We start from the raw sequence: 27,371 nt of genomic DNA, 5'->3' as shown, positions 1-27,371 counted from the left end.
CAACAATCCCACGTGGGAGATAAAGGAAGTGACGTTACGTATCAACCCGGAAATCGGCACAAACAACAGCTGGAGCCTTGGCTTTTCTTGATACCTCGCTACAGATTTATCGACAAGGTACATCTTTACGTTATCGACTGAATTTACTCAGGTTTGGTGTTCGAAAGAAGTAAGCAGCCGTCACAAGTTTATAACCGTCCGCTGAGATAATAAACAAAACAAACAGGGCGGACTGAGTGGAAGCTAATGTTAACTGCCCTGCTAGCACAGCTTACTATTAGTTTAGCTACATGTGTTGTGATTTTTCAGCTATTTCTCTGAACACTGCCCTCATATGAATGCTATTTTATGTTATGTCTCCGTCCCCACAAGTTTTACTACATAACTCTACTTCAGACCGGTTCACGCTATGGACGAAAAACTTTGAAAATAACTTTAGTTAGCTCATATTTGCACACAGCTCGTTGCATAGTGGGAGATAAAGGGAGACCTTTTAATTTAACGGACCTGTTAACTTGGGGAGCATCTGGTAACAGTGACCTCTAAAGTAGTCTAAATTAAAAAGAAAAATCTAATTCATATTTAACATGTAATTTAACTGCACTCTCTTCACCGGTGGAATTAATTAGCCTAACATACATTAAATGGGAACAGCGTAAACCCATCAGTTAATACCAGGTGCTGCATGTTGAAACGTTAGTGGACTGAGTATACAAGAACACTTTATTAATTTTTATAATGTCGTCAGTTAAAGCGTATTTTCTAATAATTTTTGACAACTGTGGCAACAGTTATTTAGCAGATTAATCTGTTGAGTTTGGCTTAATGCTCCATATTAGAGAAGCCTGATGATGAGGATTTAATTTAGGGCCACAGCTATGATTTTGGAAATACTGAGGTCGAATAAGGCCACGTCCCTCCAAAGTAACCTCCTGGTTTCACAAGACACCAAATAGAAGAGCGTTAAAATTAAAAATAAAATTAAAAAAAAATCACCATTTAAATCCTTTAAACACATTAGTTATTTATTGGCCCAAAGTCTCAAATACCTGAATCAGCAGAGTTAAGTCACATTTATTTATAGAGTACATTTAAAAATAAAACATGTTGACCAAAGGGTTCCACGAGGAGATGATCAAATAAAAACATCCATAAATAGGAGGAAGTAGGTAAAGTCAATAAGAGCATACAATATCGTGACAAAATCTTAAAACAAAATCAGCACTGCACAAACAACAAAATAAAATACAGGCAGGGCCAGGCAGTTTGGCTGGGCATGTCATTCATAATGATGGTTAAAAGGCTAAAGAAAAGAGATGGGTTTTAAGACAGGTTTTAAATGTCTCAATGGACAGGGAAACCTATAACTTACGTTTTAAAACTGCCAAATATAACACCCAATACCCTCATTGTCATCACTAGCAGCTACCAGGGGTGTCACATCAAATTCTGGGTCCTATATTTTAGCGGTCTCTTTTTTTTTTTTTTTTTTTAAGTCCGTTTGTTTGATTTCTTTCCATTTCAGTTTTTTTTTAATCTTTTCATTTCTGGAACCTCAATTTCTCTTTCTTGGGGGAAGATATGAGCAGCATAAGCAGTCTGTCACTTGTCTCCAGCTGGGCTTAGATATGATGCCCAGTCAAGAGGTGGACTAAACCATTTTTTGCCTTTGAGGTGTGAGAGGCACTACTTTTTAATACAGGTTTCAGCCTCTCAACCGCTTTCTTCAGCTCATTTTAATTTAGAAACAGCACTAATTACTTAGAATTGAGAAACCGCAAAGAAAACTTAACTTTTAATTTCAGGCTTTTTGAGGGCGCCCTTTCCATTGGGGCCCTTGTCAAAAGTCCTACTCTTTCCTTGAATACAGCGTCCCTGCTAGATAAGCTGTGGCTTAAATATACTTAATTGTTAAGTAAGTGATTGTTACAGCTGCTGCTAAATTGATTTTCATTTCTATTGCTGATGTTTTTGAACCACAGTGAACAGCATGGCCACAGACTGGTTGGGCAGCATCGTGTCTATAAACTGTGGGCTGACACTAGGAGTTTATCAGGGAGAGGTGTCATCTGTTGATCATGCCAGCCAGACCATCTCACTGAGACAGCCCTATCACAATGGGATCAGATGTCCTCTTCCAGAGGTCACTTTCAGGTAAGAAAGATGAAGAATGCTGACACATTTTCTTGTGTTGCATATCAACAGGAAATGCACAGATTCAAGCAATTTACTTTGGGTAATGGTAAAGGCTCTCCAAGTATTGCAGTGCTTTTATTTTATCCTACCCCTTCAGTTTCCACAGACAAAAAAGCCTTATGTCAGTATGCAGCCATTAATCAGATGTGTAATTTGTAGTATAATTTTAGTGACGAAACTTTGTTAAAAAGTTTAAATGACATTTTGTGGGCTGAAGAACAAGTGATCATTTTTAAGCACGTAAGATCAAGGAATCGCTTATCATTACAAGACAGTGCTTTTGATCTTTTTTTGTTCTTTTCTACTCTAACTTGGTTAAAAAGATGTGATTCAGGTCCAGATCTAGATCTAGAACTAAACTTAAAGTACTGTGCAGCCTTGGTAGAGGTATGTAAAAAAAAAAAAAGCATATCCCTAAATGTTAGCACCTTTTTCTGCCCAATAAGCTCCAACTACTATGTCTGATTGTTTCATGCTTCGGCTTGCAAGAGTTAAAATCAATCACTAAAAATTTAAGTTTAGACATCTGCTGAAATTTACATGCAGTCTGAGCTCTAAGTTCAGTCATTTGTTTTGTTTTCTAGCGCCATGGATATCAAGGAGTTGAAGTTCCTGGATATCCAGAGTTCAGTCAACAAGCCCAGCTCTGGTCAGGGAGCTGCACCAGAACCCAGCCTCATACCTTCAGGACGCCAGGGTCAGAGTAACAGAGTCACTCACCCTACTGTAACAAGCAGCAGCTCTCATTCCAGCACTGCTCCGATCACCATCCTACGCAGAGGTAGGTGAAGGGGACCTGGAGTTTAATCATTCTCACATGTAAAGAAGTATTTCACTGATATAAAGGGGGTCTCACATAAAACTGAGCTGTCTATGCAGTAGAAAGATGCAAATACAAATACTGAAATTGGCCAGAGAAAACAGAGAAATGAGGTAGAAAATCCACAACTACCAGAATGCACTGTGCCATAACAGACCAATAAATGCTCCTGCTGTTGGGTGACCTAATATGGAACAGTCCATGTGAAACAGTGGCAGTCGGCCGAAACGATAAGCTAAAACATGTTTCCAAAAACATTTGAAGGGAGAAACATGCAACTGAGTAACAGAATCTTAGATTATATTTGATCAGCTCTGCTGAGTTTTTAATGTTTGATCTCAGTTTTTTCAGCCTCTGTTTTCTCTGTGCAGGAGGCAGTGTGGCGACCACTTCCTGTTCACAATATCTTGCTATTACAGCAAAAAAAACAGGGCGTTAAATATGTTTCTGAAAACAGAACAGGTCAGAAACAGGCAGTGCAGTAACATAACCTTCAGCACTGCCTAGTTTTACCATGTGGTCAGATTTTGGTCAGAGTTTTAGAGAGAAAGAAAGAAGGGTCAGTTTGTATCTTGATCCAGCTCTATACTCTTTGTTTCAGCGCTGGCAGCATGGTTGGCAGGCAGCATAAAAATATGAAAGTACAGGCTGTGGTTTGAGCAACAACCCTGGGAGCTGGCGAAAGTCTGCTGGATGACATATTTTACATAATCCGGCACTGGTTAGATTGTACATCTACTCATACCATCCACATTGTTTTGATACAAAGCTGGTTGAAAATCCGCAAAGTATTTCTTTACATTTTCTTTGATATAGACCATAGACCATGAGGAAATACTGATGTTAGAGTTTTATAAGCTTAGCAATTAGTGACACTGTGAATGTCACATAAGAAAAATCTCATTAATTGGATATAATTTGGTAACCTCTCATGAAGTTCCAGTCCTTTTTATTTAAGCTAGCATGATTGAATAGTTTTGCAGCTTTTGTTGCTGCTCTGATAAGTAAAGAATACACACAGTTTGCTTATAGCATCAACAGCAGATAACAGACTTTTGTTTTTCTACTGAAACCTGCAACACTCAACACTACAGGTGCTAAACAAGCTACAAGTGAAACTGTGCAAGCAGATCATGATCATGCAGTTAATTTACCATTGTTCTAAAATGTTAAGACAGTTTGACGCAGGCTTTCACAGGTTAAGAAAGCCCAATTTATTTAAAGATTTTGCTTATTCATCGTGAAGCTGCTTTTCTTATTTCTCAAATCCTAGAACTATTGTTGCAAAGTTCATATTGGGAGTCATGTATTACATGACAGGAATTTACCATGCAATGGCCATACAGTACTCCTCTGTTGACAAACGCTTCATAGATAGTGTTCATCAACTGAAGGAAATGTGACACTCAGCAGTGTCACATATTACTCAACCTTTTTTTTTCCAGAAAGTTGCGACTTATGATGGGCTGAAAATGCAAAGTCACTCCACATCACTCTCTTTGGTTGTACCACAGACTTGTGATGTTTTCTAGTCTACAGTAGGAAGGAAGTCAGCAGAAGTCTCAGCAGATCAAATGATTCCTGAGATGTCAGATGATTCTAAAAATAAAAACTTTGTCAACTTTTCACCGACGAACTTACAACAACACTTAAATAGTGTTAAATCCAATTAAAAAACCAAAACCATTAAAGTAACGGACATCAATTTTATACCTGATTAATAACTTGGAGTGATTTTCTTGTATTTTCTTGGGTTAAGGACTTAAGAAAACACTTGATTACGTCCTTTTGGGCTTTGTAAAACACTGATTGACATTTTTTCATCATTTTATGACATTTTATGATCAAACAATGGATCAGTTAATCAAGAAAATAATCAACAAATTAATCAACAATGAAAATAATCAATAGCTGCAGCCCTAACAAAAAGTACTGCAGTCCGTCTCTCAATACTGTCTGGCCTCCCAGCAGGTATGTGGCTCTCAGTCCCAAGACCATGAGTTCCTTCTAAAGAAATCCATAAAAAAGGATCACTAATATGCGCTTGCATTTTTTTTACGTCTCATTAATTTCCTTAAACAAGTAGGCGCTGTTAGTTCGTAAAATTTGAGACTAAATAGTGTATTTGTAAGGGAATATTTTCAGCAGCATTTTTTGATTGATTGATTGATTGATTGATTGATTGATTGATTGATTGATTGATTGATTGATTGATTGATTGATTGGGCTAGCACCAGAATGGTGAATGTGGGACAGATTAAAAACAAATCTACAGTGCCTGTGTTTATGGTAATAAAGGAACATTCTAGCCAGTGCAACAGTGTTAATAGGATCAGTTCATTGCTGGTTTTGGTCTTTTGAAGGGGTTTATTGACAGTAAAAAATAGCAGGTACTGGGGCTAAATATGAAAAGGACACAGTGTTAAAAACATAATTGCATGTAATTAATATAAAGTGAGGTTTCGTTTTATGTTATTGACTTTTATGTTATCACCTGCTCAATCAGTCTAAGCAAAAGGGAGACAAAGAACAGGAACAATTAGAAATTTCATGCAACACAGCGGCTTTAGCCAAAAGATTTTACCATTGTGAAGCTCATATTGTTGTTTTATTAGAGCGTAGCCCGTGTAGCAGTCAGGCTGAATTAACTCATCAGCAGTAATTTGTGGTGCCATGGTTTATAGTGTGGATAAGCAGGTGTCTTATCCAGTGTCTCACAGTCATTAGTGATAAAGGTCAACTTGTGACCACTGTTCCTCTTTGGCAGATGTCGAGAGGCACTTGGGAATACATTATGAGTCACACAGTATATAGCTATCTTTGTCAATGTGACAGAATTATTTCAAGGTTAATATGCTTTATTATGTTGCACCTTTGATATTTTCCAGCCCTTCTCCTGGCCAGGGCTAGAAAATGTTTGATGTGAGGTTGTGTGTGCACGCTCTGCGGTTATTTTTGAAATCTCTGACATTTTAACAACACTTTTACTGTTATGGCAGCAATGTCTTTTTTTAGTGCTGAGTAAAGATATACTACGCAGTATTTTCCTTAAAAAAATGTATAGACTCATATGGAAATAATTCCTCTCAGTCATCAGTTATCACGCATTACAAGTGTGTGGCAGTGTCTAAGTCTGCAGAGAACCTGCCCTCTATCTGTATTTTCTTATTATCTTTCTTTTTTACTACTTCTTTTCTCTAAAGGGAAGGTCAGAGCATTATAGAAAGGTAGCGACACAAATCGTGGAGTAGTGAAGAAAAAATGCCCATTGGACAAAGTTACTTCCAAAACGAGAGTGAATCTGGGGTTGCCTTTCACGTTCACTTTCGATGGAAATGTTAGCTAACGGTAACCAACAATTCCTGCACAGTATATGCTTTAAGTTAAATGAGCACCTTTAGTGTCCAAAATTCAATTCGATAATAATTGGAATAGCCACAAAATTCAATGAATTGTCAGGTCAGTTCTGCTGTCACATGTCTCAGTCACGCGTTGATGCAGAAATGCACACTTGCATTCTCCCAGGTTGTACATGTCACTGTAAAAAATCAGAATGCATTATTCAACCTTCCTGATTAGATAAAGACTCAAAACAGCATTTCCTCTTGTCAACATGCAGTCAGCAGGAAGTCTGCTCGGACAGCTCTGTGGCCTCTGCCAGAATCAATTAAAGTCAGTTCACTTTCACACTCAGGATAACCAAACAATGGAGAAGTCAGAGGTCAGTAGAATTGGCGAATGGACACTGTGTAATATTCTTCAGCCTGGTTGTAAAAATGACCTCTGCCTTGGTGTTTTTCCTGTGCATGGAAGATAAAGCTACCACAAAAGGAAACCAGTCTTTTTTTTCCAGAGTAAAGATAATGAAAATAAATATGTTTATACTGTAGTCTGCATTTTTCATTTTGTGTCAGCAAGACTCATAGCTCGTTGACTCAATCTCTGCTCCTACTCCCTGTGTGTCATTAGCTCCTACTCAGAAACTTTAGCATGGGACCAAGCGCTGTCTTGCCATGACTCCCCCCTAAGATTCCCATAGCGTGCTAAAGGCTTGTATCAAAGTTCCTCTTTACAATATGTGTGTGACTAAGATCAATAAACATTCCCCCTCCCTCCCAGTGTCTGTTCCTAAAGAGAATGTTACGCAAAGCCTTGCATTCGTGCCTTCGTGCCCTCCTGTCCCCTCTCTCTCTCTCTCTCTCTCTCTCTCTCTCTCTCTCTCGCTCTCTCGCTCTCTCTCTCTCTCTCTCTCTCTCTCTCTCCACATCTCCTCTCCCTCCCTCGCTCCTGCTCAGCACAGGAAACCGCCCACCCCCCCTTGGCTCCCCAACAGGAAGCCATGTTGTCCCAGTGTGCTCGGAAGGCCAAAGCGATATCAATTGTGGAAGCAGTGTTTACCTTTTGAGTTTTTATTTTAATCTCCAGCTCTCAGGCTGGTGGCCAGGGAGCTAATGCCCAAATTGCATGGGGCCAAAGTGCTGAGTGGCTTGGGCTGGGCTGGTCCTTTCACACGCAATGCCATGCTCCCAAGAAGCCCCCCGGCCACAAAGAAAAGGAGAGCAGGGTGGGCCGTTGCTTATACAAGATCGCGGATTCCAGAAATGGTTTCTGAATATCTGCCATTTATCTTTCTGGGAGAGTAGGACGGGAATTTAGGAACTGCTTTTGTGAATGATGCAGAGTCAAATTCCATCAGGCCCAAACAGATCTCATTAAAAGGGCATTTTGGGAGAGGACCTACAGACTTTGCCCTTATGAAAACTGTTCCCATAACCAGCATGCTACCTCTGTATATGGACTGAAATTGTGTGCAGCTTGCTTTTTATTCCCATAAATCCCTGCTTTCAGATTTTTTTTCAACCTCTCTTAGAAAGGCTTTGCTGTGCATCAATGCTCTGCTTAGCTTCATATAACTCCACGCATTCACACTGAGGCCTTCCCAGTACAATAACAGACTTCTGCCATTAATCGCACAGCCACTCCTGTATGTTAAGTGCCTCGCTCGAAATATCAGCTGCAGTTACTGAGGTAATGAAGAATGTTGCAGATCAATTTTCTTAACTAGTTCAGTCATTCAAACCAACAACAAGGAATTTGTGTATAGTAATTTAGGTGGCTCTGGTCATTCCTAGTCCTGTTGCTTAGTGTTGTTACTTTTCTCTCACCGCCTTCTCCACCAGCTCTCTTCCTTTTCTTGACTGGCTGTTCTTCACACGCAAAGTTGTTATGTTGTTAAGTTATTTTGGCTGGATGTCTGTTTAGTCTTAGCATTTGAATGCCTTTACCCCCTCTAGCCTGTAGATTTTACACACTGTGGGTCTGATATTTATCTTTATATCCAACTGATTTATCTTTCCTCAGTAGCATTTTTCAACAGTACCATCACAGAATTCTGGTGACAATCAGCTTAATTAAACATTGTACTTTTTAGGCATGGAACCGCTGGGAAAAACTATCTGAAAATGTCAGGAACTAAAATTGAAATTCAGGTTTAAATGTTCAATAACCAGTTGGGAGATCACTTAAAAAGAAACTGGGCCCAGCAATAATGAGAAAATCAAATATCTCTCTGTTTATTATTGATGCTTTCACAAATATTTACAGAGTGAGATTTTTGATAAATAATGAGTAATGTGGATATAATGGCTAGATATGCAAAGTCAAATAATAGAGGAGCTAGAGCAGCATAGTAATTAAAAAAACCCACAATGCTTTATTGTAATGCAGACTTTAAAGCCAAGAAAAGACAACACTCATAATATAAAGTGTCTAAGGAATGAGTCCTAAAACCTGTAAATGAGTTAGTGTTCCTGGATTCCCGGTTTCCTTGTCTTGAAGTCAATAGGTTTTTTCAAAAGTGTTTCTGTTTAGATGAAACAAGGTCTGTTTTTAAGACAAGCTTAAGAGACTTTCCCGTTTTATTCTACAACATAAAATACATCAGTAAGTACCCCACTGTTAAACGTTAAAGCTTTTATGTGTCGTAAAAAAGTCAGTAGCTAAAAAGTAAACTAAACTAAATTAGACTACAGAATGTCATCACAGTGAGCCACGTCTAATATGGCTTTACAGCCTTGTTGTGGTGGTGACTTTAAGCCTAGTCTCATACCACAATATCGATATAATAAAATCAGAATCAGACTGAGAATCTGGTTTTATTGCCAAATACATACATTTACATATACAAGGAATGTGTGTTTTGGTGCAAAACAATTAACATAAAAGAGAGAATAAATATAGTGAATTTAAATAGAATAGAACATAAATAAATGTATAAAATTAAATATAGAAAATGACAAAATAGAATATAAAAGACACAAAATGTATGAACAAAAAAATGCAATGGGGGGATTGTACAGTTTTTATATCAATATCAATATATTGCCCAGCCCCACTGAGAAATAGTAATAAATATTCCCTAATTTTATGCTTTGTTAAAGTGTATTGCTGTGTTTTAACATGTATGTGTTTAGCGGCACACTTTCATTATAGCCCCTACTTCAATTTGAAGTATTCCTTGCCTTTGTACTTGTGCTAATTTGTGGTGGTGAGTTTGTCTAAACTGAAATCTGTCACTGTCTGTCTCTGCACTTGTTATTCATTAGCCTGTTTGCCTTGGAGGTCTGCCAAGTTCATTCAGATTTTGGATTTGTAGCATGACACAACACTTCCTTGTAAATAAAGACATTGTTGGCTTGTGCTAATAAGGATGGTAGCTTTTATCCCCATTCACACAGGTGAACTGAACAACCCACCACCTGTCTCTCAACTTGTTGGACCAGTCTCAATAATATTTTCCTTGCAACTTATAATGGATCATAATTAGGTACGTAGTAGTACCCTTGTCTTTGTTTAAAGGGAAATTAGGCACATAAATATGAAAAAATCAGTCTGGGTGTATTGGCGGTTGTATGGCCGTATTGTGATATTGAGGCAGGTCTCAAATTAGCCAATAGTTGGTTAGTGGCTTTGTATCAATACCAGTGTACTTTGACTGAGCCTCCCAGTGTCTTGCGTGAGAGAGTCCAAAGTACCGTAGCTGTCACAGTGACAGTAGCGTGAGACTGTGCCTCTCTGTCTCCTGGTTAGCGTGAGAGCTCAGCATGGTTGGGGTTGAAGGCCAGGTTTTTCCAGTTTTTCTTTTTTTTGTTCTCTGTTCATTTATTTTTTTTTGTTCGTGCATACATGTATGTAAACTTTATTGAGTACCGCTCAGTCGACCATTGTATGTGTAGTTTGCGTGCGGTGTTTTGTTTTCGGCAGGTTATAGTAACTAACCGAGACAGGTTAAGAAAAGTTTCCAGCCTGAGTTACACAAGATAAAAGGAGATGTGAGCATCAAGACAGAACTTGAAACGGCCGAGTGCAGGAACTTATTGTGTGTGGATTACAACATTTACAAGACGATGATGTGTAGTCAGACAGCTCATAGCTCCTTTGAGCAAGATTAGGATGTGAGCGGGGCTGAGATGGGAGGATTTTTGTGTAATCTGTGCATTTTGGGTTTGAGATTAAAGCTATAATAGGCCTGTGGTAGCCCAGAGCAAAACCTGCTGCACTTTGGCCCTCAGTTTATAAGATTTCTTCCGGGGGACCCAAACCAAAGTTATATGTTATTAATTCAGCACAGGAGTAAAATATAAATTTGATGAAAACCCAGTTCATTTCTCATGAACTGAAAATTCCCTTTCCTTGTCATTACTTCGTAGTCTGAGGTTTTTCTTTTTCTGTTAGAAGTCAGTGTTCTCTCACAAATACAACTTGAACTCAGGATATAAAGAAATTGTCAGTAATACTGTTAGTCCATTCATAAGAAGCATAAAACTGTTTGATGAATAGTTATTTACTTTAATTTTATTGAACACAATTCTTTCTCCCATAAGGACATAATTTATATAATTTGTTTTACTGTATAGCTGTTAATTATCATTTTATACGCCAGCCTCCACTTATGGGTGCCCACAGGAGGAGTTATAGCTGATGATGAATACATTCATTTGCTTACACTGACATTACAACCATTGCTGGTTGAATTGAAGACCAATTATTGTTTTCTGATTTTGATTAGATTTTTTTTAAAAAAGCAAAAGTATACTAAATAAAAGGATTTGAGTGGAAAACATATTTATTTTTCTACAAAAGGAGATAAATAAAATAAAAATGGTCTTTTTCAAAACTGATTTAATAGCAATTAATTACCAAAAATAGATACATTTCATATTATTGTTGACACCAGAGTGTCTCAAATAACACATAAATCCTTTCATAGTCAGATGTGACATGTCGGATGCCTATTTTCTAATTAATGTGATGGGGTTTTTTTGTAACTTGGATGTGATCCAAGTGAATGTTGTTTGTTCTTTATTGGTGAAGCAAGTCAAAACACAGGTGATTTGATAGAGATAGACAATGAGACAAACATTACATAACAAGGACTCTCAGGAAGTCATAAGGTGGGTGCATGTTGATTTAAAATGACTTTGCTGATATCTAAATGTCTCTGTGTTCTCCAGCCCCCACAGGTTCATCTAACAGCAGAGGGGCGACACAGGCCACACAAAAGAAAAGCGTGAGGAATGGAGGTGCTGGTGGGCCGATGAGAACAAAGGATAACGAGTGCTTTGGAGGCGGGACTGACGAGAACATAGACACAGACTTCGACTTTGAGGGAAACCTGGCTCTGTTCGACAAAGCTGCTGTCTTTTCCCAGATCGATGGGACCGACAGCCACGGCAACAGGGCGCATCATCAGAGCACACAGGGGCAACAGAAGCCCCTGTCCTATCGCCATGATGAGAATATTTTGGAAGTGAAGCCCATCATATACCGCCAGATAACAGTGCCTCAGCACGGGGGCAAAGAGTACTGTACCGGTGAGAACAAAACATATATGCACACAGACACACTCACACATCAACAGAAGTTAAGGCATTATTTATGTACTTATGGCCTCTTGAGTTACACTTAATTCCTTAATGTAGTTTAGTCAGTCGAAATGGCTACTGCAAACATTTCTACAAATTTTAAAAGTGTTGCAAAGACAGCTGTTTTAGGAAAACCAGCTCTCAGCTCAGGTGCCCCTACTAAATTTGCCTCAGCAATTGTGAAATTGATCCAGACATGAACCATGCAGAATTAGGACTGTTTGTCTGGCAGAAAAATGTCAAGAAATAGAAAAACATCAGTTTCAGTTCACCAAAGCCAAAGGTGACTTACTTAAATGATAACCTTGGTTATACTTTATATTTTTCTTTGTTGTCAGCAAATGCATTGTATTGCGACTGCAGATACTCACAGGGCCACGAAACGAATGACAATAGTCCACAACAACAAACGTATTTTATTTTAAATGTTTACTCTGGTGTGAGTAATGCTCGTTAAAAATAAAGATTCCAACTGTTTTAGAAAATTACTTGGCCTTTTATAAATGAAACCATATATTTAGATCTCTTTTATAAATATACATTTTCTATAGGAACCAATGGACATGGGCAGGGAAGTCAGAAAGTATCAAAAGGTGTACTAACGCACTGTTAGTCACTATTAAGAAAAACAAACAAATGTGTTGTTATTGGCCTGAGGGCAGATTCATCTGTCACAATGCTACTGTTTGAGAACAAGGTGTGCGCCGACAAGGGTTTGTCATATGAGGTTTTGTATAGATGACATAAGGAAAGAAAGAAAAAAAAAAATCAGGTGTTGTTCAGAGCAGCTCTGAAGGTTTTATGGAGCCACTTTGACAACCTGACATAAACACGTTTTTGGGACATTTTATCAGTGAGCGTGCCAGCTCTGTGAACATAGTGTTTGTTTTGGAAGGAGTTTTTTTTCCACTGTGTTTAATCTTTGACCAGGAGTACCATCTGTTTACATAACTGGAAGTTGCGAGTTGAGTTTTTTACACTTTACCATGGGCACAACACTGAGAAGCTCTCACTGAAGATTGTGCTGTAGTGGTTTTATTCTGTTGAACCTAATGAGAAAAAAAAATTGCAGTATTAAAGGACCAGAAAAGTTCACTTTAGTGGCAGGCTGCTGAGACCATATCCTTCTGGTTGCTGTTTATCATGACTTTTGAGTCCCCACACGCCCCCTGCAATAGGCCCAAAGAGATGATGAGCTCACTCTAGGAACTTGAGTGTTACGTAACTGGTTAACACAATCGTGAGATAAGTAAATGGCATGCTAACACAGGCTTTGGAGCCGTAGGTGGAGTGTGGGTAGTATTGGAGAAAGAGCTGAGTTGTGTGGTGTAAGAGGTGTTATACGAGAGGGATCAAACTCCACCTATGTCTGGTCACAAGATAAGCTCATTTACAGGGCTGATGTGGAATAAATTGGGGAAGCAGGCATGATATTGGACCAAAGGCTCTTTCTTTGCCTGTGTGAGATATGCTTTTTAATTTCCTATAGATTCCTCACAATGAACATCCTCCATTATTTTGTTATGTAAAAGTTTTTATTGTGAAGCAGCAAAATATGTAAATGTTTGGTTTTCATCAGCAGTAACCTGATAGACTATTGATGGCTGAATGTGAACATGAAAACATTCAAATAAAGCAGATATCTAAAGTTAACACAGGACGCAGGAGAGAAACTAAACTCCAAACCAAAGAGATATAGTTAGAAGCTACAAAAGCACTGAAAGCAGAGCACACATAGTCTTTAAAAACATCTCTCTCTCAGCTCTTCTGCTCAGCCAGAGATGAGTGGAGTCTCGCAACACACAGGCTTGTTTCAGGGGGAGAAGGGGTGGTCGTTGGGGGTGTGGCGGGCGAGTTCGCTGCAACAAGCTTGGAAGTGGTTGGGCGTCCTTTTTGGCCCCACAACAGAGATTGTCAATCTCTGGCATCGCTCGGGGCGACTCAAGGTGGTTCAGCATGTTAAAACTGACAAAGGAAATTTAAATTGGCGCAGCATGGTTTGACTCAGCACGACCAAGAGTAGTCATGGAAAAGGCCCTTAAGAAATCTGTCTCTTTGGTCAGTATCCGAGCCTCTATATGCAGTATCTTCATTGTCTTAAACATTAACAGGACAAGGATAACTGGAACAAGGCTGTTTGGGTGACAGCCCGGGTTTAGCAGTGATGGTGTTTTCCAGCATTTCTATCCCAGACTGTCTATCTGATTGTGGTGACACAGAGCAGCTCAGCAGGGAGCAGCTGTCTACCATTCAGCAGACAGCTGCCAAGCAGAGCCTCCTTTTCTTACCGTGCGGGCAGATCTGCTTCCCAGGGCTGTCATCATAATCCCCATCCTCTGCACTCTGTAATTAGCATGCCGCCGTACAGCCTTACATAAACAGCACCTCTGAAGCAGGAACAAACCGCAGTGCTTTTGACCTAGAATCTTTGCCAGTAAACAGATAAATCAACAATGTGAGAATAGAGAAAGAAAAACAAAATTCCCGCTTGTGTGTTAGCGTTGCCATAGTACACTGGCATGAGTGTTTGACAGGCCTGTTTCTATAGTCTATTGTTAATTGTAAAGGTTTCAGTCTATAAGTGAAGTTATGCTATTGTCTTGCTTTCCTGTGGTGTGATTAACTCCAGCTGTGCAGCAAAACCTCCTCAGTGCAAACAAGCCAGACTGCAACACAAATTGCAACCACGTCAACCCTCAGCTGGTTTTCCCAGTTTTCTTTCTCGATTATGCTCTATCACTTTGGAGAAATTGGGATGCAAAAGAGATGTGTCATGACAAAAAATGTAACTCATCTGAGCCGGTTACGGAAACTTGTTTCATTATTGTAATAATCATTCCAAATAAACATCATTGACATGAGCTGTGGTTTTCACTATGGCTGAACAGAGAAACTGAAGCACTATTTACCATCGGAAAATTCAACAAAATACATCTTATTACATTAATTGATTGATAGGTGAGATGTAAGCCCCAACAATGAGCTGTCGGTGCCAAAAATATGACCAAAATGGTCAAAAGGAAAAGCACAGATTACTGCATTAAGCCTCTCTTCTGTGCCCCATTTAACCAGTGTCCCATCCTGCTACCTCCTTGGAGGGCAGGTCAACATAGTTCAACTCTTGCAGTGCAGCAGAGAGGAATGTAACAGCCTCGTGTAACCCTCCCTAACCCAGCACAAGCCTTAGTCACAAATGGCCTGCATCCAGCCAGCGTGTATTGCTTTCAGTCCCGTCAGTTCCCTTGTCATGCTTGAAGGATTGCTTCCAGCTCAGTTTATTTTAGTGCCGCTGCATACTCACGACTACCCGGTTCAGCTAGTTGCCTGTTGAGTTTTGTTTTTGCACCACATTGAGAGTGTGCGTGTGTGAGTGTGTGTGTGTGTGTGTGTGTGTGTGTGTGTGTGTGTGTGTGTGTGTGTGTGTGTGTGTGTGTGTGTGTGTGTGTGTGTTTATTTGTGCACAAATCATTGCATGTGTGTGAGAATGTGAGGGTGGTTTTGGTAGCGGCAACTTCAGCAAGAGAGTTATTAAGAAGTGCACCTGGTGGGATGGTTGAAAAGCAATTAGCGCATACTAGTGCAACTCCGACTTCCTCTGCGCTTGGCACTCAAGCCAGCAGTTTGCATGACAAGAGGCAGTTGACTTTCCTGTGCTTATCGCTCACGTGAGGAATGGCGTGTTCCAGATTTCTGTTGCCCACTGAAACATATTGTCAGTCTCAGTGCGGTATCAATAAAAGAATAGTGGGAGGGGAGCAGGGTTCAACCTAAGATAAGCAAGAATTTTCGTCAGGCACGGCATAAGTCTCTGTGTTTATGTGTAATTATCTTGTGTGTGTGTGTGTGTGTGTGTGTGTGTGTGTGTGTGTGTGTGTGTGTCACTCTGTCCGTGTTGCATGCCAGGGTGAAAAGTTGTGGGTGTATATGTGTTTGTACATTAGCCTGCAGTGAGTGCGCTGTAGGATGAGGTGTGTGCCACCGTGCGCGTGTCAGTTTGAATTTGTACACATCAATGAGGCCACCAAGTTCTCAGCTACCAGGCCAGAGATCCGTAGGAGGCCATTAAGGACTTAACTGCCTCCCAGCAGCTTTATTTATCAAAGGGATCCTGAGCCTTGCAGTTCCCCCAGCTTGACTTTCATTACCCCGCTAATGTGCCATGGGCAATAGACAGCTAGGGATTAGCACAAGCTCTTTAAAGGTTTCCACACACTTCGGTTTGTACAGCGTTAAAAGGCTGAATTATAGCTCTGTTATAGTCATTCCAAAAAAACACTAAAGAGGACAGTTCTGACAGTTAGTAGACTTTGTGTGATAAGACACATGAATTGAAGCATTTTTCTCAAAATAATGTTGGTTACTATTAAAGAGATGGTGAAAAACAAGCTGGATGTGATAAAATCAGAGTCTGCGTCATTGGCGGAGTATTCTTACACAAACAAGGAATTTGACTCCGGTTAGCTTTGCTCTCAGTATATAGGAAAATAGTGGATAGTGGAAGTGTTAAAGTTTTTAAGGACCTGCAATCTACACGTAAACACTAGATATCTGACGCGGTTAAGAATACCTATTACCTTTACCTATTGTACTTCATACAATAGGTAAAGTTCTACACAACTCTTAAAACCATGTGCTACATGTAGGGCTGCATGTAACGATTAATTTTTTATCGATTAATCTTTCAATTATTTTTTTGATTAATCGATTAATCTATCAATTATTTTTTTAATTGATCTAACTACTATTTTTTTTGATTACTCAATAAATATAACAACGAATTTACCGAAAATTACATTTTAAAACTTGATATACACTGCAGGGCATTATTATCCAACAAAAAAATAGCCCAGTCCTAACGGGTAATCTGTGTTTTACAGTCTGATATAAAGTCTCTCCAAAATAAAATTAATGAAAGGGCTTGTTCCGCTCAAGTAAAAGGACTTAGTGCAGTCTACATTTAGCAATCCAACAACAAAATAAATAAAACAATGTAAAATTCAAGTCACTTAACAAAACAGTTACTCTTTGTTACAGTAACAAACCTCAAATCTAGCAGTCCAACAAAACATTTTGGAGTAAAATTACATTAAATTTCTGTAACAGAAATAATTATAATTAGTCCATTCTTTCTGCATCAAAATAGTCCAGCCTTAACTGGGCCTTCAGGCATATCGCTGCCTGCTGATATGAGTGCTGTATTTTCATATTTATAAGCACATATTCCACTCATTTATGAAGTTATACAAGCTCCTGCACAGCTGACAACCCCTTCCTGTAAATGTTTCAAAATAAAATGCATTGTATTAGCAACTGATGGCATTCTGTCCACAGAGACACAGTCAGATAGCTTTTGTTTTGAAAGGAAAGCAAGGAAGTTGAGGTGAAACAAACATCTTTGTATTTCCTCATCTCTGTGAAAGAGAGAATTTAAACTGCAGTATAAAGTGGTACAGAGTCAACAAACGTGAGCGCCACGCATAAAAAAATGGTGAGCCACTGTTTCTGTAGATGTGCTGCAGCTGACACACAGCTCAGACGCTCCTGACAAGCGCTGCTCAGGCGAGCAGTGTGCACACTCTAACTTGATACAGGAGCGCTGAAACAAAAAACAACACACCTGGCGCTGCTCACCCTCTCATGTGAAACGGTGCGACGTATTCACATAATCGATTAAGTCGACGCATCAGCCCAGCCTTAGCTACATGTCAGGCCTCCTACAGAAAAGGCCCTGACACACCAGGCCAACAGTCGGCCATCAATCAAAGTTGGGCAGTTAGTGAGCATTTGTGGCTCTTGTTGTTGCAATGTTTCCCGCACTGTTGGCCTTGTCAACCCTCATCTGCTTTTTTTTGCAGATTCAGCATGTTGAATTAGCAGCGGGGGGCATGGAGCCCGTCAGTGAATGAAATCACTCTACCAGTAGTTCAGCTCAGCACAAGAGAGGACAAATGAAAGTGAAAAATGTAAAGGGCTTAAGTCAAGAGGGAGTGAGGTGGAAACAAACTTGTTATGTAAGGTTAAGATTGTTTGTCTTTAGCCATTAAGCTCTTTAGCAGAAACACTTCCTGGTGCTTTTTGTTGCTCTTCACTGGTGTACGGTAAATATGCTTCGTTCTATCAACATTAGATTGTGTTGTTAATGTGCTAACTGACTAACTAGTGTCAAGACTGTCTTTTGAATGATGATTACAGATGACTGTCTGCTGGTATGGAGGCGTATTTCCTCTCACATAGGCGCAGGATTTTGGTGCTGGTTGTCCATTGGTTTGATGTGATCCTGAGCAACTTTTTGGCAGAGACATAGTGACGTGAGGCAACACAGCAGTGGGGTTTTGTTGATGCTAGTTCTCTCATGTCGCATGGGTATGTCTGGGCCTTAAGATAGAATAACCTTTGTGGTAATGGTGGTTTGAGGTTAGTTGGTCAGAGCACTCATGATCCTGCCATAGTGCTTGCATTGCTTCTCTGATGCCAAATCGACGAACACAAACAACATCTGAGATTTACTCCTAATGTGAAAAGATGGAATTGCCTGTAGTTGTTGTAGGTGCACTGAATTTGTTGACTTGAACATAAAGAGGGTTTTGACAGTGTTTTCATGAAGTATTAACAAGCGCCGCATCAAACACATGACCATTTGAAAAATGATTTGCAGTTCTTGAAATGCTTTGTTCATTACAGAGTAGGGATGGGACTGTGGTTGACTGTGGTGAATTTCCATTATCAGGATAATCATGAGTGTCATGTCGAAAAGCAGCATCCAAAGGCAACCAACAATAAAAGAGACGCTGCAAAACTAGGCTGCAGTAGGGGCTGATCCAAATGCTTCAAAGCTTCAATCCCTGCCTTGGTAATGGACATCATAATTAGTATCCAAATGCTTTGTTTATTGTCTTTTTTTTTCACGAAATTGAAATGAGGTGGCAATTTTCAGACATGAATGCGGCCTGTGTCCTCACTGCAGTCATTGACTCCCACTTCATACAACTAAATTGACACTCCAATGAGGAAAAGGAACAGGTGAGATGAGTTGCAGACAGTTATTGTGGGCTGGCAACTGTAGTAAAATGCTTGTTTTTCTTTTTATACAGTGATGGAGTTAATACAACACGTTTGAGTTATTAATAACTTATAGAAACATTACATGCAATAGTCCACCTTTCACCTTCTCTTTCCCCTCTCTATCACCCTATCACCCTCTTTATCTCTCTCTCTCACACACACACACACACACACACACACACACAGTGCTCTGAGTCCAACCTAAATTTCATTTTTATTGAGATATATGAATATAATTGATTGCAATAAACCCCCTTCTGGACATTGCCTTCAGGGCTATGGGCTGTCGCATCCTGTCAAAGCTGTGAATTTTTGCAGGTAGATATCAATTAAGAGTTGAAGCCCAAAAAATGATGTGCTGTAGAGGAAATTATTAAAATAAGGAGTGTGGCCTCTCTGTGATGTAATAAAATTATTTATCTATTTTAAAAGAATGTAAGTTAAATGATTCCAGTATGCTTTAGTGCCATTTTAGGAGTTTCAAGGACATTTAGATGATTATTGGGACAGTAAGATAAATCTGATTTTGGCCAGGATAATCATGGCAGGAAATTTTGATATTATTGCCTGCATGACACAGAAAAGACAACTGCAAATAAGGTGGATGATTACAACTTAAATCTCTAAATTACTTTGGTTAGAACAAAAAGACTTTTCTTTGTTTAATAGCCATTGACAGTTGAGTATATGAAACAAAACTGAGTCTACTGTTAAGCCCAGTCACCACCATGCCTCCCGCATGTTTAACTCTTCCCAGTCTCTCACCATGAGCTGTTGGGATACAGGTGCAGGTGTTCATATGTATTTATATATGATGTTTGTCCCTTTTTTGTCACGCCAGCCTGCTGTATGTTTTGACTGAGACAGCAGCCCATGTGGGGGGTCCAGCCCAATGCAGCCCCATCCTAGAGCTAAGGGGTTGGTGATTGGTCAGAAACCATGTGATGGTGCGTGTGAACTCAGGGCCTGCGGGGAATAGGCGTCTCACTCTGGCTGCCTCGTGTTTGCCATGTTTTGTAAAGGCTGCCAATCTCCCCTTTGTTGCCACAGACAGCAGTGACAAACAGGAGAGGAAATGGAGAATCTTTCGTGATGGGAAAGAGATCAGGTCATGAGGAGGAGGAAGGGCTTTTCCCTGGGGAATGGGCTCCTCTGTGTTTATCTGTAGACCAACGGTTGTCGTTATCTTAGAGGTCAGGTTTCTGGGTTTCACTATTACCCCATTTGTTGTTTTTCAAGGTGCACTGATGCAGATAAAATGGAAAACCACATAGTACTTGTGAGGATGTTTTGACAGTTCAGGCCTAAATTAGAAATATGATACATGTCACATTCCAATGGATGCAGGAAATTAAGAGTACAAATATACATGTGAATATTAAAGCTACCATATGTAAACAACAACTTTTTGTCATATTTGCTGAAACCGTCACTATATCTCAACAATGATACATGAAACAGACAAACCATGAAAAAAATCATATTCCTCTGGCTCCTCCTAGTACTCTTAATGGCATTTGTAATAGTTCCTCTGCCTGATCGAGAACAACCAATCAGAGCCGAGGAGTCTCTAACACTTTGCCAATCACTGCTTGTGCACCCGCTGCGCTGCCAACAACAACATACATGGCAAAGAAGTAAGTAAACACAAACAGGTATGTGTAAGTGAAGTCTTGCTTTTTGTTGTCCTTTTTCTTCATTTCACTTGTCCTTAATATCTATGTTGTTGACAGCATGGTGTGTACACGAGCAGTGATTGTTAGCTACATTAGAGACCCCTTGGCTCTGATTGGTTGTTTTTATTCAGACGCAGTCAATTCTTGCAAATGCCCATCTACTACTGTCAGGATATAGTAATAGTTTCAGGAAATATGAGAAAAATGTATTTTTTATGAAAGTTACCTGCTTTAGCTTTCACTTATTCAGATAATGTTGAACAAATTAGATTATATTTCCTACTCTTTCCCTGAATTTTAAGTGAGCTTTTGACATTTAAGATTTGGTTATACATCAAATACACCTTGTGGCATCAAAATGTGGTGGCAGTGAGTCTCCCACTGTTTTAAAATTAACAACTTTAAGTAGTAGATCGTTTTCAAGGGAAAATTATTAGTGGCCTACATTAACCAAGAAGCCAGACATGGTTCAGTTACCTGTTTTTGGCCTGGTGTGTGAGATGACTCTGATACCAATGGAAGAATGTTAATGAGTTTATTGTCAGTGGAGAAAATCTTTTTTGTGGCTTGTGTCTTGCCTAAGGATGCTTCATCTGGGCAGATGTTTTCAAGAACAGGAAGCTGTTTTTATTAACTACTAAACCATCCTGTCATGCTCTATGTTCTGTTACATCAGACATGACAAGGAAAGAGCAGCATTACCATGCTATCTGTCTGATCTCATGTTTTCTTTCTGCAGATTCTGGCCTGGTGGTTCCCAGTGTGCCCTATGACCTTTATAAGCGTCTACTAGCAGCTGCAGAGCGCTGGGGCCTGTCTCTCGAGCGCAGGCTGGAGATGATCGGTGTTTGTTCCAGTCAGATGGCTCTCACTCTGCTTGGCGGACCAAACAGGTAAACAGTAATACTCTGGGTTCTGGTGTTATGGGGCAGCCTAATATCTGGTCAATGTATAAAAGAGTGAAGCTAGTCGGTTCCTAGCATACGTGACTTCTCATCTGGTGTGCAGTACAGTGCACATAGAGTCACTTTTGTGTGTATAATTAGAAGAAGAATGCTTACCAATGTGCCAAACATCCCTGTCTGAATAGTTATACAACCATTTGAGCAGGTCGGTGCAACTTTTTGTTTTCATGTCATGTTTACTGGTTTCCATGGCAATCGCCTTTACTGCCATGTTCCTACATAAGTTATGCTGTCTTAACCTTGACCTGTCCTCAAGGTTTATTTTCTTAGCAAAGTACTACAGCCAGCAGTCACGCTGCAGTTCAAGAACATCCTTATAGACTGAGGCGGTCCGTTTGCAATTGTTTACTTGAATGAGCTGTGTAGTCTCATTTAAGATCAAAAAACCAGAGGCTCATATCACAAATTGGTTTACTTTCTAGGGTCTTTTTATCAATAGAGCACTCTAATACTTAAGTGTCTTAAGTTTACACTGGAACTACTGCGAGCTTAGATCAAGTGTAACTTTATTTTGTTACACCAGGATCACACTACAGTGGTGTTCTATTGTTCCCCTACCCCCTGTCTTACAAGTCTTACAATTCATACCCAACAAGTGTACACGTACTCAAGTATTAAGTCAAGCTTCAAATTAATTTCTTATTTGTATGTTCAATAGTAGTAAAAAGAACTTAAGGGACACTCAGACTGTTATCATAAATAAGATGAAGGTCTTTCTGTTGGGCTTAATTTTTTTTTTTAAATAAAAAATATTGCAGAATGAAGCAGATAAAATAGTGCTGCAGGGATGACATTCTTTTTTTGTAGAACAACATGGGAATTAGCTTCACCTTGTTTCCTTTGTCAAAAAGCCAAAGAGATTTTTCCATCAGATTATGGATTATTGCAGAAAGACAAGTTTTTACAGTTTTGTTTAGCAAGATTATTTCCACAAATAGACACCAATTTTAGGATTTATTAAGCGTAAATCCATTTGCAAGAAGTAAAAAGCTAACGTTAGTCTATAAAGAAACTACACCACGGTCTTATGACTTAATATTGCCACCACAACAGGACTTTAATTTCATTTTCAGCATGATGTTGTTTTGCAGTCTCTTTTTGACACTAGTAACTGCCTTTTTTATTCAAAATACACAAGTGGGTTATTTACTAACATAGTTTATGTATTAGAGCAAAATGTGAAAGTCTCTTAAGCTTATGTTAACCACATACTTAAAAAATCACTGATTCTGAGATGAGGGAACCATGATTGCTGAAATTGTAACTTATTTTCAGGTTTTAGCACTTATCCTTCACCATTATATAACAGGAGGAGGTTAGTAAGTGCACCTACTGGCGTTCTTTTTACAGCCAGGTTCTGCATACATGCCATTGAATCGCTTTAGCTATGGTAAATAACAGGGTGTCTAAGCCAAAGTGGTTTATTTTTTTTTTCCAAACCTGTGTACTTATATGCAGGGCTCTTAATATATTATATATTGACAAAATAGAGCAAATATCACCCTCCACTTTTTGATGACACATTTTTTCTTTTTTTAAGAGCAACCTTGTCTGTAATGTATCTAACCTCTTTTTTTCCTGTTAGAATCCTAAACAGTGTTTTTATTAAGAAAGATTAATAATACCAGCTGTGTAAAAATAAGCAAAAATGTCATCGGACACTGAGATTAAAGGAGGAAAATAAGTAGCTAATACAATAAGATAACGAAATACATTGCAAACATCACTAAACATGATACACTACCAAAGACTTTCTAAGCTTTGCAGATTTCCCATATTTTTTAAGAGCACTAGCTTTGTTTTTATTCATATTTGACAGTTGAAAATGTTTGTTAATGTTTACTTGAAGGTTTTTTTGGAATGCTGCATCTCTGTTTAATTAAATACAAATGCAAGCGAGTGTGTGTGTAGTGTTTTTAACCTGACTGTAGGTGAATGCTGTTATCGTTCCAAGTATGTTGCAAAGTGACTGAAACACAGTATGAGATGACATTGCGTGCAGCTCCTTAACAGCACGTGCTGTGTACACCGGCAGGATAGAGGACTCCCTGGTGTCCTTAAACAACCATATCTTATGTTTTCCTTGATTGACTAGGTTATTGTTGGATATCAGCCAGTCACCATGCTGGATATGATGCAAGTTGTTTGATAACATCTACATTGTTTAACTTATGCACACGACATTGGTTGTTCCCTGTTTGTGGAGTAATCTCTTTGTCATCCATTTGATGTCCCCAGACTCACCCCAAAAAATGTCCACCAGAGGCCCACTGTGGTTATTCTGTGTGGTCCGCACATCCAGGGAGCCCAGGGCATCAGCTGTGGGAGACACTTGGCCAACCACGAAGTGGAGGTCATCCTGTTCCTGCCCAATTTTGTCAAGATGCAGGAGTCGGTGACTAGTGAGGTCCAGCTCTACAGCAGGACCAGCAGCAAGCAGGTGGCCAGCGTCAAAGGTAGAACACAGCAACAGAGTTTTTAGATGATTAAATCCCTGTTCACCCAGGGTTTAGTGACACTGACGGATAGGACCATGCTAGGTGCTTTGGCTGATTTGTGTCCAAAGTGACAGTGATAAATGTGAACATGATTTGGAGTGTCTGATAGGATCAGTTCATGTTGTCCTGTTCTAACAGACCAGCACAGATAAATGTTGCCCTCTAGTGGGGCAGCATCATTTTTGACTGTCATTTGGGACACCACACATTTAAAATTCCTCTGGATAAACAGTAGAGACCAAAAAAAAAGAAAAAAGAAAACTTGAGGCGCTTATGCATAGAGGAGGGACAAATGCAGCTGAATATGGTTTAAAGGCCTTTAGAACATGGCTACTTGCATAAAAACACTGACCGGTTTTGACTTCTAAAGCTTATGCAACTGCATTTGTCCCGGTTCACAGCGTTTTAGTGTTACAGTTTTTTGCAGGTCTCTTGTGACAAATATATATTCTCATATGGTTTTGTGAGGCCACTTTGAAACACTGCATCCAAAAACGTTATGTCTCTCCTCTCCTCTGTCCCAGACCTGCCTGTGAGTCCAGTCGACCTCGTCATCAACTGCCTGGATTGCCATGAGAACCCACTGCTGAGGGAGCAGAACTGGTACCAATCAGCCGCCGACTGGGCCAACAAGAACCGGGCTCCGGTCCTGAGTATTGATCCTGCGGTCAGCAGTCAGCATCAGACTGTGGAGGCGAAGTGGACCCTCTCCTTGGGCCTTCCTCTACCTTTGGCTGAGACGGAAAGCAGGGTTTACCTCTGTGACATTGGCATCCCTAAACTGATTTTCCAGGAAGTTGGAATCAGCTACCACTCACCCTTTGGATGCAAATTTGTCATTCCTCTGCACACGGCGTAACAGAGTGGCCACTGACATTGCACATACTTACCAATGGACAATAGGAGGGAGTGGTCTGCTTTTCCACAGTGGGTAGAGGTAGCATTGCACTACACGATGCAAACAATATTGTTACAAAGTGTATACAGCTTCATGACACATCTGAAAGCATACGGTGCTGGTCTTTCCTCTTACCCTGCCTGAAACTCCCTGGGGTTGCTGCGTGTTGCGTGCGACACCTCTTGTTATTGAGAGGGAAAGGTTTCCTGTTCTTTGGTGTGTTTTGATAAGGGCTCTGTGACGATGTGAATATGTTTACAAAATGCTGACCACTGTGAGTCTATCTGTGACCTCTGATCCTGTGACCAGTCAGAGCAGCAGAGACACAGTTCCTGTTTCCTCCTTTAGATTGCCTGCGGAGTCTGGTCCTGACCCAGTGAACCTTACGCACAGCTCAGCTTAAAGCTGTCTGCCAACCCGAAACTGCCGTTCGTCTTGCCCTCAGCTGATGTCCTTTGTCTTTTCTAATTTAATTTAATGCAGTTTTGTACTCAAATGGGTGTTGTTGTTTTTTTCTAGTCATAGTTGCTGCATGTTTCACTGAAAAAGGGGATATTACCCAGAATCTATATTTGTATTATTTGTATTTATTTTTGCATACAGCTCAGGAACAATGAATGAAAAATTGAAAAACTTGCATTTACATCAAAAGCTGACATTATTACTGTTGGCTGTCTTGGGTTTATAACTACTGACACTAAAAATGAAAACCCAGTCTGAAGTCTTGCAGATTTGACAGGATTTTGAAGCACACATACCAAGGACCAAAAACATCTTGGACCAGGTTAAACTTCAGGGATAATTCCTAGTTAGGTGTTGTGAAACCTAATTATTAAACAGTTTCCATATTTGACACGAGATTCAACAACCTTTAATGAAATGACCACTCACTCTATTTTGATCAGTACAGTGAATTTCTATTAAAACCTCAATTTTTTAAATCAAGGGAAAACAGCCTTATTTTGAGACTGGCAGCTATGCACTTTTGATATGATGCTGGTAGCTTTCATAAGAGCACTGAAGTCCTTGTGTCAGGAATTTGTTCAATTTAAAACCTCAGAGTCAAAAGACTGTAATCATAAGTTATAAATGACAGATTGATGGACTTTGCAGAGTTCTCACTAACTTACTGTTACTCTTTGGATTCGATGCACCTCATCAGCAGTCTCTGAACTGAATGTCTGATGGAGAGGTGATAAAGGCTGTTCTGACAAAAATAGTTAGAAAAGACTCAAGGAATGTGTGATGACCAAGAGACTTGTTCAATTCATAGCTCCTCAAGGAATCTGAGTATTGTACTTTTTAAATCTTCTCAGAGCTTTGTCCAAACCAGAAATTGCCTGATTCAGGTGTGCAAAACTGTAAGAGAGGGGGCAGAGTAGATGGAGCTTAATCTGTTGGTACAACTACAAAGTTTCAGGAGATCTGACAATAAATTGACTTCCACTTGTGGAAACACAGGCTGTTTAAGACATTGCAGCCTCTTTTCCTGACCTTTCTCAGATCCACTTTCGTTTTCTTCTCTGCTGCAGTAAAGACAAAATTAAACACTAAAGATGTGATCATGACTGCAATCAGGTTAATTACTGTGAGAGGGAAAAAAAGGAAAACATTGTGATACAAAATGAGGTGAACTTAGTGCCGATGGGTTTATGTCTCATGTTTTTCAGGAGTGTGGAAAATATTTTGCACCTTAGGTGTTTACTAATTAATTGACACCCTGCTTGGTTATTATAAGTAAGTAAGCCTAGAGACTGTCTATGGAGAACATGAATTAAAAACATGCTGAAATGTATCTCTAGGTATATATGTGAAGCACCAGACAAAACATTTGAAACTGTTCAAAATATCTCGTAGATAAACATCCAGCCAGGATCTTCTGACTAGATGCAGATGCCGACAGTGGGTGCTCATCTATATGGAAATAAAATGATAATAATAAAGACAAATGTGCAAACTGTATAGCGAGATCTAAGTCATTGAGACAATACAACACCTCAATTACTCCACTTAAGTGCAATTTAGAGCCACTCATTATCCATGAGTATTTCCATTTATGCGCCTACATACTTCTAATCCACTAAATTTAAAGGGGAAATACTGCACTTTTTACTCTGTTGTATCTTTTTGACTGCCATAGTGACTAGTTACGACTTTGGATTTGAAGATTTAAAATACACATACTATATAATCAGTTTTATACAATATGATGTGTTGTTATGGATTCAACTACCCAGTGATGGAGACAGAATTAGCTCCATCTTGACCAGCTGCAACATTCAAATGCTAATTACACATGAATGCATCAGTGATATTTATGCAATGATACAAC

General features: G+C 39.5%; 1 protein-coding gene across 1 annotated transcript; it reads left to right on the top strand.

Moving 5' to 3' along the window:
* LOC121941053 (enhancer of mRNA-decapping protein 3-like) lies at positions 1 to 27,001 on the top strand. The gene is made up of 7 exons (XM_042483767.2): positions 1 to 117; positions 1,983 to 2,154; positions 2,781 to 2,977; positions 11,530 to 11,889; positions 21,418 to 21,571; positions 23,882 to 24,099; positions 24,666 to 27,001. Exons 2-7 carry the CDS (start codon positions 1,991 to 1,993, stop codon positions 24,998 to 25,000), a joined length of 1,428 nt encoding a protein of 475 aa, XP_042339701.1. The 5' UTR covers positions 1 to 117; positions 1,983 to 1,990; the 3' UTR covers positions 25,001 to 27,001.
* Positions 27,002 to 27,371: the final 370 nt, after the last annotated feature.

Source organism: Plectropomus leopardus, chromosome 1 (assembly GCF_026936395.1).
Source record: "Plectropomus leopardus strain MGB_pleo_1.0 chromosome 1, ASM2693639v1, whole genome shotgun sequence".
Taxonomy (NCBI): domain Eukaryota; kingdom Metazoa; phylum Chordata; class Actinopteri; order Perciformes; family Serranidae; genus Plectropomus; species Plectropomus leopardus.
Note: the sequence above shows the minus strand (reverse complement) of the source record. Positions and strands in the feature narration are given on the sequence as shown.